Source organism: Asterias rubens, chromosome 9, assembly GCF_902459465.1.
Source record: "Asterias rubens chromosome 9, eAstRub1.3, whole genome shotgun sequence".
Taxonomy (NCBI): domain Eukaryota; kingdom Metazoa; phylum Echinodermata; class Asteroidea; order Forcipulatida; family Asteriidae; genus Asterias; species Asterias rubens.
In genome coordinates this window covers 3,875,596-3,892,053 of record NC_047070.1, presented here as the reverse complement: position 1 = coordinate 3,892,053, position 16,458 = coordinate 3,875,596, and the positions used below count along the sequence as shown (strand labels likewise).

General features: G+C 43.4%; 1 protein-coding gene across 1 annotated transcript; it reads left to right on the top strand.

Moving 5' to 3' along the window:
* The first annotated feature begins 13,357 nt into the window (after positions 1 to 13,357).
* LOC117294680 (uncharacterized protein K02A2.6-like) lies at positions 13,358 to 15,859 on the top strand. The gene has a single exon (XM_033777188.1). It carries the CDS (start codon positions 13,358 to 13,360, stop codon positions 15,857 to 15,859), a length of 2,502 nt encoding a protein of 833 aa, XP_033633079.1.
* The last annotated feature ends 599 nt before the right edge of the window (positions 15,860 to 16,458 follow it).

The window sequence follows — 16,458 nt, the reverse complement described above, 5'->3', positions numbered from 1 at the left end:
GCATCAGTTGTAGCATCAGTTGTAGCATCAGTTGTAGCATCAGTTGTAGCATCAGTTGTAGCATCAGTTGTAGCATCAGTTGTAGCATAAGTTGTAGCATCAGTTGTAGCATCAGTTGTAGCATCAGTTGTAGCATCAGTTGTAGCATCAGTTGTAGCATCAGTTGTAGCATCAGTTGTAGCACCAGTTGTAGCATCAGTTGTAGCATCAGTTGTAGCACCAGTTGTAGTACCAGTTGTAGCATCAGTTGTAGCATCAGTTGTAGCATCAGTTGTAGCATCAGTTGTAGCATCAGTTGTAGCATCAGTTGTAGTATCAGTTGTAGCATCAGATGTAGCATCAGTTGTAGCATCAGTTGTAGCATCAGTTGTAGCATCAGTTGTAGTACCAGTTGTAGTACCAGTTGTAGCATCAGTTGTAGCATCAGTTGTAGCATCAGTTGTAGCATCAGTTGTAGCATCAGTTGTAGCATCAGTTGTAGCATCAGTTGTAGCATCAGTTGTAGCATCAGTTGTAGTACCAGTTGTAGTACCAGTTGTAGCATCAGTTGTAGTACCAGTTGTAGTACCAGTTGTAGCATCAGTTGTAGCATCAGTTGTAGCACCAGTTGTAGCACCAGTTGTAGTACCAGTTGTAGCATCAGTTGTAGCATCAGTTGTAGTATCAGTTGTAGCATCAGTTGTAGCATCAGTTGTAGCATCAGTTGTAGTATCAGTTGTAGTATCAGTTGTAGTATCAGTTGTAGTATCAGTTGTAGCATCAGTTGTAGCATCAGTTGTAGCATCAGTTGTAGCATCAGTTGTAGCATCAGTTGTAGCATCAGTTGTAGCATCAGTTGTAGCATCAGTTGTAGCATCAGTTGTAGCACCAGTTGTAGCACCAGTTGTAGCACCAGTTGTAGCACCAGTTGTAGCATCAGTTGTAGCATCAGTTGTAGCATCAGTTGTAGCATCAGTTGTAGCATCAGTTGTAGCATCAGTTGTAGCATCAGTTGTAGCATCAGTTGTAGCATCAGTTGTAGCATCAGTTGTAGCATCAGTTGTAGCATCAGTTGTAGCATCAGTTGTAGCATCAGTTGTAGCATCAGTTGTAGCATCAGTTGTAGCATCAGTTGTAGCATCAGTTGTAGCATCAGTTGTAGCATCAGTTGTAGCATCAGTTGTAGCATCAGTTGTAGCATCAGTTGTAGCATCAGTTGTAGCATCAGTTGTAGCATCAGTTGTAGCATCAGTTGTAGCATCAGTTGTAGCATCAGTTGTAGCATCAGTTGTAGTATCAGTTGTAGTATCAGTTGTAGTATCAGTTGTAGTATCAGTTGTAGCATCAGTTGTAGCATCAGTTGTTAGCATCAGTTGTAGCATCAGTTGTAGCATCAGTTGTAGCATCAGTTGTAGTATCAGTTGTAGCATCAGTTGTAGCATCAGTTGTAGCATCAGTTGTAGCATCAGTTGTAGCATCAGTTGTAGCATCAGTTGTAGCATCAGTTGTAGCATCAGTTGTAGCATCAGTTGTAGCATCAGTTGTAGCATCAGTTGTAGCATCAGTTGTAGCATCAGTTGTAGCATCAGTTGTAGCATCAGTTGTAGCATCAGTTGTAGCATCAGTTGTAGCATCAGTTGTAGCATCAGTTGTAGCATCAGTTGTAGCATCAGTTGTAGCACCAGTTGTAGTACCAGTTGTAGTACCAGTTGTAGCACCAGTTGTAGCACCAGTTGTAGCATCAGTTGTAGCATCAGTTGTAGCATCAGTTGTAGCATCAGTTGTAGCATCAGTTGTAGCACCAGTTGTAGTATCAGTTGTAGTATCAGTTGTAGCATCAGTTGTAGCATCAGTTGTAGTATCAGTTGTAGCATCAGTTGTAGCATCAGTTGTAGCATCAGTTGTAGCATCAGTTGTAGCATCAGTTGTAGCATCAGTTGTAGCATCAGTTGTAGCATCAGTTGTAGCATCAGTTGTAGCATCAGTTGTAGCATCAGTTGTAGCATCAGTTGTAGCATCAGTTGTAGCATCAGTTGTAGTATCAGTTGTAGTATCAGTTGTAGCATCAGTTGTAGCATCAGTTGTAGCATCAGTTGTAGCATCAGTTGTAGCATCAGTTGTAGCATCAGTTGTAGCATCAGTTGTAGTATCAGTTGTAGCATCAGTTGTAGCATCAGTTGTAGCATCAGTTGTAGCATCAGTTGTAGCATCAGTTGTAGCATCAGTTGTAGCATCAGTTGTAGCATCAGTTGTAGCATCAGTTGTAGCATCAGTTGTAGCATCAGTTGTAGCATCAGTTGTAGCATCAGTTGTAGCATCAGTTGTAGCATCAGTTGTAGCATCAGTTGTAGCATCAGTTGTAGCATCAGTTGTAGCATCAGTTGTAGCATCAGTTGTAGCATCAGTTGTAGCATCAGTTGTAGCATCAGTTGTAGCATCAGTTGTAGCATCAGTTGTAGCATCAGTTGTAGCATCAGTTGTAGCATCAGTTGTAGCATCAGTTGTAGCATCAGTTGTAGTATCAGTTGTAGTATCAGTTGTAGTATCAGTTGTAGTATCAGTTGTAGTATCAGTTGTAGTATCAGTTGTAGTATCAGTTGTAGTATCAGTTGTAGTATCAGTTGTAGTATCAGTTGTAGTATCAGTTGTAGCACCAGTTGTAGCACCAGTTGTAGCACCAGTTGTAGCACCAGTTGTAGCATCAGTTGTAGCATCAGTTGTAGCATCAGTTGTAGCATCAGTTGTAGCATCAGTTGTAGCATCAGTTGTAGCATCAGTTGTAGCATCAGTTGTAGCATCAGTTGTAGCATCAGTTGTAGCATCAGTTGTAGCATCAGTTGTAGCATCAGTTGTAGCATCAGTTGTAGCATCAGTTGTAGCATCAGTTGTAGCATCAGTTGTAGCATCAGTTGTAGCATCAGTTGTAGCATCAGTTGTAGTATCAGAGGGTGCCTGAATACAAGCCACATCCCAGAGGGTGCCTGACTACAAGCCATATCCCAGAGGGTGCCTGCCTAGAGGACATCATCCCATGTGATTGAAGCGCACCAAACATAGGTAAATTTCCAAATTCTGATCAAAGTTAATCAAAAGGGCTTATGTACAGACCCACTTAGAGACATGCAGTGTTACACTTGTTGATTTGACTCGATTTGTATATATTTCAGGAGTCTGCAGTTCTGCTGGAGATGTGGTGCTACCTGCTGCTGACAACATCCCAGAGGGTGCCTGGCTACGAGCTACATCCCAGAGGGTGCCTGACTACGAGCCACATCCCAGAGGGTGCCTGACTACAAGCCACATCCCAGAGGGTGCCTGACTACAAGCCACATCCCAGAGGGTGCCTGACTACAAGCCACATCCGAGAGTGTGCCTGACTACAAGCCACATCCCAGAGGGTGCCTGACTACAAGCCACATCCCAGAGGGTGCCTGACTACAAGCCACATCCCAGAGGGTGCCTGACTACAAGCCACATCCCAGAGGGTGCCTGCCTAGAGGACATCATCCCATGTGATTGAAGCGCACAAAACATATGTAAATTTCCAAATTCTGATCATAATTAATCAAAAGGGCTTACGTACAGACCCACATAGAGACATGCAGTGTTACACTTGTTGATTTGACTCGATTGGTATATATTTTAGGAGTCTGCAGTTCTGCTGGGGATGTGGTGCTACCTGCTGCTGACAACATCCCAGAGGGTGCCTGGCTACGAGCTACATACCAGAGGGTGCCTGACTACGAGCCACATCCCAGAGGGTGCCTGACTACAAGCTACATCCCAGAGGGTGCTTGACTACAAGCCACATCCCAGAGGGTGCCTGACTACAAGCCACATCCCAGAGGGTGCCTGACTACAAGCCACATCCCAGAGGGTGCCTGACTACAAGTCACATCCAAGAGGGTGCCTGACTACAAGCCACATCCCAGAGGGTGCCTGACTACAAGCTACATCCCAGAGAGTGCCTGACTAGAGGATATCATCCCATGTGATTGAAGCGCACCAAACATAGATAAATTTCCAAATTCTGATCATAATTAATCAAAAGGGCTTTATATGTACAGACCCACATAGAGACATGCAGTGTTACACTTGTTGATTTGACTCGATTGGTATATATTTCAGGAGTCTGCAGTTCTGCTGGGGATGGGTGCTACCTGCTGCTGACAACATCCCAGAGGGTGCCTGGCTACCAGCTACATCCCAGAGGGTGCCTGACTACAAGCCACATCCCATAGGGTGCCTGACTACAAGCCACATCCCAGAGGGTGCCTGCCTAGAGGACATCATCCCATGTGATTGAAGCGCACCAAACATAGGTAAATTTCCAAATTCTGATCATAATTAATCAAAAGGGCTTATGTACAGACCCACATAGAGACATGCAGTGTTACACTTGTTGATTTGACTCGATTGGTAAATATTTCAGGAGTCTGCAGTTCTGCTGGGGATGTGGTGCTACCTGATGCTGACAACATCCTAGAGGGTGCCTGGCTACGAGCTACATCCCAGAGGGTGCCTGACAACGAGCCACATCCCAGAGGGTGCCTGACTACAAGCTACATCCCAGAGGGTGCTTGACTACAAGCCACATCCCAGAGGGTGCCTGACTACAAGCCACATCCCAGAGGGTGCCTGACTACAAGCCACATCCCAGAGGGTGCCTGCCTAGAGGACATCATCCCATGTGATTGAAGCGCACAAAACATATGTAAATTTCCAAATTCTGATCATAATTAATCAAAAGGGCTTACGTACAGACCCACATAGAGACATGCAGTGTTACACTTGTTGATTTGACTCGATTGGTATATATTTTAGGAGTCTGCAGTTCTGCTGGGGATGTGGTGCTACCTGCTGCTGACAACATCCCAGAGGGTGCCTGGCTACGAGCTACATACCAGAGGGTGCCTGACTACGAGCCACATCCCAGAGGGTGCCTGACTACAAGCTACATCCCAGAGGGTGCTTGACTACAAGCCACATCCCAGAGGGTGCCTGACTACAAGCCACATCCCAGAGGGTGCCTGACTACAAGCCACATCCCAGAGGGTGCCTGACTACAAGTCACATCCAAGAGGGTGCCTGACTACAAGCCACATCCCAGAGGGTGCCTGACTACAAGCTACATCCCAGAGAGTGCCTGACTAGAGGATATCATCCCATGTGATTGAAGCGCACCAAACATAGATAAATTTCCAAATTCTGATCATAATTAATCAAAAGGGCTTTATATGTACAGACCCACATAGAGACATGCAGTGTTACACTTGTTGATTTGACTCGATTGGTATATATTTCAGGAGTCTGCAGTTCTGCTGGGGATGGGTGCTACCTGCTGCTGACAACATCCCAGAGGGTGCCTGGCTACCAGCTACATCCCAGAGGGTGCCTGACTACAAGCCACATCCCATAGGGTGCCTGACTACAAGCCACATCCCAGAGGGTGCCTGCCTAGAGGACATCATCCCATGTGATTGAAGCGCACCAAACATAGGTAAATTTCCAAATTCTGATCATAATTAATCAAAAGGGCTTATGTACAGACCCACATAGAGACATGCAGTGTTACACTTGTTGATTTGACTCGATTGGTAAATATTTCAGGAGTCTGCAGTTCTGCTGGGGATGTGGTGCTACCTGATGCTGACAACATCCTAGAGGGTGCCTGGCTACGAGCTACATCCCAGAGGGTGCCTGACAACGAGCCACATCCCAGAGGGTGCCTGACTACAAGCTACATCCCAGAGGGTGCTTGACTACAAGCCACATCCCAGAGGGTGCCTGACTACAAGCCACATCCCAGAGGGTGCCTGACTACAAGCCACATCCCAGAGGGTGCCTGACTACAAGCCACATCCAAGAGGGTGCCTGACTACAAGCCACATCCCAGAGGGTGCCTGACTACAAGCTACATCCTAGAGAGTGCCTGACTAGAGGATATCATCCCATGTGATTGAAGCGCACCAAACATAGATAAATTTCCAAATTCTGATCATAATTAATCAAAAGGGCTTATGTACAGACCCACATAGAGACATGCAGTGTTACACTTGTTGATTTGACTCGATTGGTATATATTTCAGGAGTCTGCAGTTCTGCTGGGGATGGGTGCTACCTGCTGCTGACAACATCCCAGAGGGTGCCTGGCTACGAGCTACATCCCAGAGGGTGCCTGACTACAAGCCACATCCCATAGGGTGCCTGACTACAAGCCACATCCCAGAGGGTGCCTGCCTAGAGGACATCATCCCATGTGATTGAAGCGCACCAAACACGGGTAAATTTCCAAATTCTGATCATAATTAATCAAAAGGGCTTATGTACAGACCCACATAGAGACATGCAGTGTTACACTTGTTGATTTGACTCTATTGGTATATATTTCAGGAGTCTGCAGTTCTGCTGGGGATGTGGTGCTACCTGCTGCTGACAACATCCTAGAGGGTGCCTGGCTACGAGCTACATACCAGAGGGTGCCTGACTACGAGCCACATCCCAGAGGTTGCCTGACTACGAGCCACATCCCAGAGGGTGCCTGACTACAAGCCACATCCCAGAGGGTGCCTGACTACAAGCCACATCCCAGAGGGTGCCTGACTACAAGCCACATCCCAGAGGGTGCCTGACTACAAGCCACATCCCAGAGGGTGCCTGACTACAAGCCACATCCCAGAGGGTGCCTGACTACAAGCCACATCCCAGAGGGTGCCTGACTACAAGCCACATCCCAGAGGGTGCCTGACTACAAGCCACATCCCAGAGGGTGCCTGACTACAAGCCACATCCCAGAGGGTGCCTGACTACAAGCCACATCCCAGAGGGTGCCTGCCTAGAGGACATCATCCCATGTGATTGAAGCGCACCAAACATAGGTAAATTTCCAAATTCTGATCATAATTAATCAAAAGGGCTTATGTACAGACCCACATAGAGACATGCAGTGTTACACTTGTTGATTTGACTCGATTGGTATAAATTTCAGGAGTCTGCAGTTCTGCTGGGGATGTGGTGCTACCTGCTCCTGACAACATCCCAGAGGGGGCCTGGCTATGAGCTACATCCCAGAGGGTGCCTGACTACAAGCCACATCCCAGAGGGTGCCTGACTACAAGCCACATCGCAGAGGGTGCCTGACTACAAGCTACATCCCAGAGGGTGCCTGACTACAAGCCACAACAAGATTTGTGAAGATTTCACATTTCGTTGGCCTGTTTAATTCATTCTTGGAAGTATATGTGCTTTTCGAATTGTTGTCAACGTACTTGAAATGAGGTACTTCATTACAAGTATGTAGACAGAATACATGTTAAACTTGTATCGAGGTACTATACAAGTTCATGTATTCACATACAAAAACTGCATGTTTGTAATGAGGTACTTCATTACAATCATGTAATTATAACATGCTTGCAATGAAGTACTTTATTGCAAGTATGTAAACGTTTCATGTGCGTAATGAAGTACCGCATTACAACCGTGAAACAAGTTAAGTTAATTTGTAATGCAGTTTGCTCATTACAAAATACGAAACAACATAAGTTTATTTGTAGTAAATTCATAACAAATAAAAAGAGAACAATATGTTTAAGGAGTGTGTTTAAGTGTTTATTAGACATTAAGTTTTGTATTGTTACTACTTAATTTGTCTTTCAATTATTTATTAGTCTAATTGTTTACATGGTATTTGTTCTGGGGTAGCTTACATGGTGGCCACCATGTTGTTTTGTTGGTAACTCTTAAAGCTTTTAATGTGAAAGGTCATGACATTGTGTTGTGTGAATATGGAGGTTGTTTAAGAGTACTCATTACCGAGGTTATTTAATTACAAAGGTCATGACAATGTCATAGAGTCCTCATTAACGAGGTGATTTAATTACAAAGGTCATGACAATGTCATAGAGTACTCATTAACGAGGTGATGTAATTACAAAGGTCATGACAATGTCATAGAGTACTCATTAACGAGGTTATTTCAATTATAAAGGTCATGACAATGTCATAGAGTACTCATTAACGAGGTGATGTAATTACAAAGGTCATGACAATGTCATAGAGTACTCATTAACGAGGTTATTTCAATTATAAAGGTCATGACAATGTCATAGAGTACTCATTAACGAGGTGATTTAATTACAAAGGTCTTGACATTGTCTTAGCTGTATAGAGTACTCATTAATAGGTTAATATAATTATAATTATAAAGGTCATGACATTGTCTTAGCTGTATAGAGTACTCATTAACAAGGTTTTATAATTACAAAGGTCATGACATTGTCTTAGCTGTATAGAGTACTCATTAACAAGGTTTTATTATTACAAAGGTCATGACATTGTCTTAGCTGTAAAGAGTACTCATTAACAAGGTTTTATCATTACAAAGGTCATGACATTGTCTTAGCTGTATAGAGTACTCATTAACAAGGTTTTATAATAACAAAGGTCATGACATTGTCTTAGCTGTATAGAGTACTCATTAACAAGGTTTTATAATTACAAAGGTCATGACATTGTCTTAGCTGTATAGAGTACTCATTAACAAGGTTTTATAATAACAAAGGTCATGACATTGTCTTAGCTGTATAGAGTACTCATTAACAAGGTTTTATAATTACAAAGGTCATGACATTGTCTTAGCTGTATAGAGTACTCATTAACAAGGTTTTATAATAACAAAGGTCATGACATTGTCTTAGCTGTATAGAGTACTCATTAACAAGGTTTTATAAATACAAGGCCATGACATTGTCTTAGCTGTAAAGAGTACTCATTAACAAGGTTTTATCATTACAAAGGTCATGACATTGTCTTAGCTGTATAGAGTACTCATTAACAAGGTTTTATAATTACAAAGGTCATGACATTGTCTTAGCTGTATAGAGTACTCATTAACAAGGTTTTATAATAACAAAGGTCATGACATTGTCTTAGCTGTATAGAGTACTCATTAACAAGGTTTTATAAATACAAGGCCATGACATTGTCTTAGCTGTAAAGAGTACTCATTAACAAGGTTTTATCATTACAAAGGTCATGACATTGTCTTAGCTGTAAAGAGTACTCATTGACAAGGTTTTATAATTACAAAGGTCATGACATTATCTTATCTGTATAGAGTACTCATTAACAAGGTTTTATAATTACAAAGGTCATGACATTGTCTTAGCTGTATAGAGTACTCATTAACAAGGTTTTATAATTACAAAGGTCATGACATCTTATCTGTATAGAGTACTCATTAACAAGGTTTTATAATTACAAAGGTCATGACATTGTCTTAGCTGTATAGAGTACTCATTAACAAGGTTTTATAATAACAAAGGTCATGACATTGTCTTAGCTGTATAGAGTACTCATTAACAAGGTTTTATAATTACAAAGGTCATGACATTGTCTTAGCTGTATAGAGTACTCATTAACAAGGTTTTATAATTATAAAGGTCATGACATTGTCTTAGCTGTATAGAGTACTCATTAACAAGGTTTTATTATTACAAAGGTCATGACATTGTCTTAGCTGTAAAGAGTTCTCATTAACAAGGTTTTATTATTACAAAGGTCATGACATTGTCTTAGCTGTATAGAGTACTCATTAACATAGTTTTATAATTACAAAGGTCATGACATTGTCTTAGCTGTATAGAGTACTCATTAACAAGGTTTTATAATTACAAAGGTCATGACATTGTCTTAGCTGTATAGAGTACTCATTAAAAGGTTTTATAATTACAAAGGTCATGACATTGTCTTAGCTGTATAGAGTACTCATTAACAAGGTTTTATAATTACAAAGGTCATGACATTGTCTTAGCTGTATAGAGTACTCATTAACAAGGTTTTATAAATACAAGGCCATGACATTGTCTGAGCTGTAAAGAGTACTCATTAACAAGGTTTTATCATTACAAAGGTCATGACATTGTCTTAGCTGTAAAGAATACTCATTAACAAGGTTTTATAATTACAAAGGTCATGACATTATCTTATCTGTATAGAGTACTCATTAACAAGGTTTATAATTACAAAGGTCATGACATTGTCTTAGCTGTATAGAGTACTCATTAACAAGGTTGTATGTATACAAAGGTCATGCCATTGTCTTAGCTGTATAGAGTACTCATGAACAAGGTTATATAATATAATAATAACATAAAATAATAATAATAATAAATAATAATTAGAGGGGGTAACATTACAAAGAAGCAATTGTTGTAATGGTTACACACTCAGATGTATTACGATCCCTTTTGTGGGGTGGGAGATGACAACCTTCACGTGGTCCACCCTGTTGTTAACTAATTGTCATCAGCTGTACATACGTAGTTATATATAGCTCTATGCATCTAACAATCTACCCCATCAGGTAAGATGGAATTTGACTCGATAACTTTCAAGAATGTTCATGATCAGTCCATGAACATGCCTTAAACAGTTCACAACATGTTCATTAGAGCAGTTCATGAACCAAGTTCAAGAACTGTTTATCTGTTCAATTGATGGACATTTGATAGGGGAACAAAAGGGAAGCGACGAGTTCTTTATTGGCCGTTTAAAACCAGCAGGGTCGTTGCCAGGTGATAAAGGCCCGAGCAGAAGGCGAGGGCCTATATCGCACGGCAACATACGTTTAAGAACAAGTCACTACTCTTTTATTCCCATTCATAAATGCCCTTTTGTTAAAAAGCGCGCTTAGAAATAGATATTCGCGCGCGCTTAGAAATAGATTACGCCCTGTTACTAAAAGCTATGAATTGCGCGTTCGGCATGAGTATATTGGCGTCAGAGGCCTGACACGCGGAAGCCGGCCGGTTATAAACAGCTCCAGCTGGGCCCAATTTCATGGCTCTGCTTACCGTAAGCAAAAAATCAGCGCTTACGGAAGCAGGGAATTCTGTGTATACGGCAAGCGTATTTCATGGGTTAGTGGCGAATTTTGGCTTTTGCGCGTGCCTACTCCACGTTTCTAGGCATTCTACGCTTAAAAGGCTAGCTCAGAAAGCCGGTTATAAACAGCTCCAGCAGGGCCCAATTTCATGGCACTGCTTTCCGTGAGCAAAGAATCAGCGCTTGCGGAAGCAGGGAATTCTGTGTATACGGCAAGCGTATTTCATGGGTTAGCGGCGAATTTTGGCTTTTGTGCGTGCCTACTGCACGTTTCTAGGCATTCTACGCTTGAAAGGCTAGCACAGAAAGCCGGTTATAAACAGCTCCAGCTGGGCCCAATTTCATGGCACTGCTTACCGTGAGCAAAGAATCAGCGCTTACGGAAGCAGTGAATTCTGTGTATAGGGCAAGCGTATTGGGAATAGTGTCATCAGTGGTCATTTCAACTTGGTTTTAGGTGGTTCCTCAGATGTTTAACCCAGGAGGGGGGGGGGTGTCTGGCGGGCCCAATTCAGCAAATCTCAAGTCTGGCGGCTGATACTGGTATTAATTATAGTATTATTGGTCCTTTCTCTATCTGGTCATTTCAACTGCAGTTCCTCTGTTGTTTAACCCAGGGGGAGGGAGGGGGGGGGGGGTTGCAGGCCAATGCAGCGAAATTATTGTACTACTACTAGCATACTTGTTGTCACATTCACACATGCATACATACAGGACTAGCGCCCTCTAGAGTCTAACCCCTACTCATGTACCCCTTTCCATTAAGATGGCAGCCAAGTGTTAACGTGATTAAAACTACCAAAGTTCATGATACAAGCTGAGTCCCTCTCTCTCTCTAAATGCCAGCAGGAGGCATTACATGGTGGCAGCGGTAAACTGAAGAGTTATGTGAGTAGCAAAACAAAGTCATCATATCAATAAAAGTGTGATTTTCTTGCCGTTTTTGCTCACGTAAACAAAACGTTGAAAACAGAACTGAGAACTTTAATTATACTATACTGTGTAACTGTAATACAATACATTACGATGGCGTTCAGCTCTGCAGTCTCAGCCCCCCAGATGGACTGGGAAGCGCCAGATATTGTGGCAACGTTCTCCAGGTTCAAACAAAAGCGTGAACTAATGTTTTGCAGCGTACTAAAATCAGCAAATGATGAAGAGAGAGCAAGTTATCTCCTCCTATGGGTAGGAGAACAAGGTTTAGATAAATACAATAGCTGGACCTTTGAAGAAGAGGAAGACAGAAAAAAGCCAGATAAGCTACTGTCCCGCTTCCAGAAACACTTGGAACACAAAGACGTACAAAAAGTGCTGATAGGAAGGGACGAGAAACTAACGCTAAATGATGCCATCGACGTTGCTCGAAGCCATGAAGCAACTACAAATCAACTCGAGTCCCTACCAGAAACAAGCCGCAACTCAAACACAGCCGGCAAGACTGAACAGTCCATAAACGCATCACGCATAACCAGATCCAAACAGCCAGGAAAAGGAAACAAACCGCCTACATGCTACAATTGCGGCCGGGTGCACGATCTAAAACCAAAGAGCAACTGCCCCACCTATGGTAGTACTTGCCGAAACTGTGGGAAAGAGAACCACTGGCAATCGGTATGCAGATCTGGGAAACCCCCAAAACGCAAACCTCCCCACAAATCTCCACGCAGACGAGTGCATTACCTTGACGAAGAGGAAATTATTGATGAATACCTCACCATTGGCACCATAGAAGTCAGCAGTATTGGTTCATCCGACGACACGAGAGATGAAGTTTTTGCAAAGTTACGCATAAACCACAAAGGCAGAAAACCAATCATGCTCCGGTGCAAAGTAGACACTGGTGCTCAGAGTAACCTTCTGCCAGTCCATTTTTTCCGCATCATTTTTCCAGAGAAATTGGACAGTAACGGAAATCCAGAGCCCAGCACGCTGGAAACAAGCAAAATGGCACTCACTGCATATGGCGGATCCAAAATCAAGCAACTGGGCACAGTGAAAATCCCCTGCATGTACAACGACACAAAGCACAACTGCGTTTTCTACGTCACTGATGCAGCGGGCCCAGCAATCCTTGGCCTAAAGACATGCCAAGCCCTGAACTTGATCACATTACACTGTGCAGTGGAAACAACAACTGTGGTGGAAAATGAGCAAACAAATAATCCTGTCCAACTTCAACAGGAAAAGCTCATGAAAGATACATGCAGCGGTCAGCGCGTCCACTTCGCTGACCCATCGGTGACGACAACTGAATCACCAACACCACATCGTTCTCCAAAATACATCCAAAGAAATACACCACTTCTCGAGAGGCCAAATATCAGGAGTAAATCTGACCTCCTCAAAATGTATCCCGATTGTTTCGATGGCACTGTTGGCTGTTTTGAGAACTTTAAATACCACATCACTCTCGGAAGCTAGACCGGTTATACACCCACCACGTAGGGTTCCCTTGGAGATCAGAGATAAACTTAAGGGAGATTTAGATGAGATGGAATCCAAAGCGATTATCATGAAAGTTTCCAAGCCAACAGACTGGGTTAACTCACTAGTGATACGTGAGAAAGCAAACGGTCGACTGCGCCTATGTCTAGATCCCAAGGACCTCAACCGAGCCATCAAAAGAGATCACTACCCTGTGCCTACTCTCGAAGAAATCACACCTAAGCTATCCGGTGCTAAAATGTTTAGCAAGCTTGATGCCAGAAACGGCTATTGGAATGTCGAACTAGATGAACAGTCTACGTACCTCACCACATTCAACACCCCTTTTGGCCGATACAGATTCTTGAGAATGCCCTTTGGTCTCAGGATGAGTCAGGATGTCTTTCAGCAAAAGATAGACGAAACCTATCGTGGCTGTGAAGGCACTGTGGGCATCGCTGACGATATACAAGTATTCGGCAAAAGCGCAAGAGACCATGACATACACCTTCATGAAGCTATGGAACACACCAGACGTGCAGGGATCAAGTTGAATGCCGAAAAATGCATCATCAAAACGACTGAATGTAGTTTCTTCGGACTGATATACTCACCCGATGGAGTGAGGCCCAACCCAGATAAAGTAAAGGCGGTTGAAATGATGCAGCCCCCAGGTGATAGGAAACAACTGCGAACCTTCCTAGGGCTGGTCAACTACATGGGCCCATTCATCCCTCAATTAGCTGAACACTCCGCATCACTGCGGACACTCCTTCGTGAAGATGTTGAGTACATCTGGTCTCCATCACACACAAAAGTGTTCAACTCCATCAAAGCTCTGATAGCATCAGACACCACACTCGCTTACTACGACCAGAAGCAGCCTGTAATACTGCAAGTTGACGCATCAACCAGAGGACTAGGAGCAACCCTAGTACAAAAAGGTCGTCCGATAGCATTTGCATCAAAAGCTCTCACACCAGCAAAGACACGATATGCAAACATAGAGCGAGAATTACTAGCAGTCCTATATGGATGTGAGAAGTTTCATACTTACCTGTACGGTAGAAGATTTCTCGTGGAAAGTGACCACCGCCCACTCCAGCATATCCACAAGAAAAACTTAATGCAGGCCCCACCACGACTACAGCGCATACTTCTGCGTCTACAGGCTTACGATATAGAAATACGCTACAAGCCTGGTAAAGAGATGGTCGTTGCGGATGCACTCTCCCGACTCTCCCCAGTGGAAAAGCATGAGATACCAGAGATGAAAGTCCGTATACACCATGTCGTGAGCGTGACACCAACAAAGTTGGAGCTGATAAGGCAAGAGACAGCCACAGACATGACCCTCCAGCTGCTGAAACAACAAGTCACAGACGGCTGGCCTGACAGCATCAAGAAAATACAATGCTCCATCAGACCATACTGGTCAGTCCGAGATGACGTAGCCATAGAAGACGGCACAGTCCTGGTTGGCAGTAGAATCGTGATTCCAAATTCTCTGCGACAGAACATACTACAACAGATCCACAGCGGTCACCAGGGCATCGACAAGTGCAAGCTGCGTGCAAAATCTTGTGTCTACTGGCCAGGTATATACAAAGACATTGACAATATGGTGACAAATTGCCATGCATGCCAGAAATACCAGCGTTCTCAGCAGCGTGAACCAATGATCAGTATGGAAGTTCCACCACGTCCATGGCACACCCTTGGAGCTGACCTCTTCCACCACGACAAGGTCTGGTACCTGATCATCGCGGATTATTACTCCAAATTTCCGTTTATCCGTAAACTTGACAACCTCACTGCAAGCACCATCACAAGAGTTTCACGTGTGCTCTTTGCCGAACAAGGCATCCCAGAGGTTATCGTATGTGACAATGGCACGCAGTTCACCTCTTCCCAATTCCGAGCCCTAGCACAGCAGTACGGTTTTCGGATCCAAACTTCTTCACCCTACTACCCCAGAGGTCATGGATTCATTGAAAGACATATCCAAACAGTGAAGAGAATCCTCACCAAATGCCGAGAGTCAGGGGACGATCCCAACTTAGCCCTCCTAACTCTCCGTGCAACTCCACTCAAGTCAAACCTTGCATCCCCTGCTGAGCTACTGAACAGAAGAAAATACAAGACGACACTACCTTCAGTACATCACCCCCCACCAGATCGTGACGATGTGCGAGATACACTGCAGGCCGACCAGTCTTCGCAAACGCAATACTACAACAGACGCTCTACCAGTACCCCTATCCAAGAACTCCTCAACGACCAACCCATCTACATCCAAAATCCGATTAACAAAACCTGGAGCCAAGGTAGAGTTATGAGCAAATCAACTACTCCTCGATCCTACAATGTGGAAACGGAAAGTGGAAGTCAGCTCAGACGAAACAGGATTCATCTGCGACCAGCTCCCCTGAGTTCTACCAAACCAACTCCTGTTCGCAATGCTCCTTCACAACCCCAGAGCAGACCGCTTTCTAACCGCCCATCAGGAACACCGACAGTGACGCGATCAGGCAGGAGAGTGAACAAGCCAAACAGACTTGATTTGTAACAACATACCATCATGTTACTAAACACAACAAAAAAACACACAATCAGACACACAGTCATACAATAAAGAACAGTTTAATTTGTAAGTTTAATCAACCTGGACTCTTTTAAACAGAACAATGTTTCTCCGGAGGACTGAACTTTTTAAGGAAAAAACTGGACTAATGAACATTTGATTTAAAAGATTTGAGATTAATCTTCATTTCCATTGTATTAATCTTTAAAGAAAAGGGGATGTCACATTCACACATGCATACATACAGGACTAGCGCCCTCTAGAGTCTAACCCCTACTCATGTACCCCTTTCCATCAAGATGGCAGCCAAGTGTTAACGTGATTAAAACTACCAAAGTTCATGATACAAGCCGAGTCCCTCTCTCTCTCTAAATGCCAGCAGGAGGCATAACACTTGTTGTTATTAAATTATGGGCTCTCACGTTTTTAAAGAATACCAGGTCGACGCGTGGGGCCAGGGCTGGAGCTCCAGAAAGGGGGAGTTTTTAGAATTATGTATTTCAAGAGGCGGTATCACTGAGTATGGATTGAATTTTTGGTGCGTCTTCATAAACTCTTGGAGTATCAAGAAGACGATAGGCCTA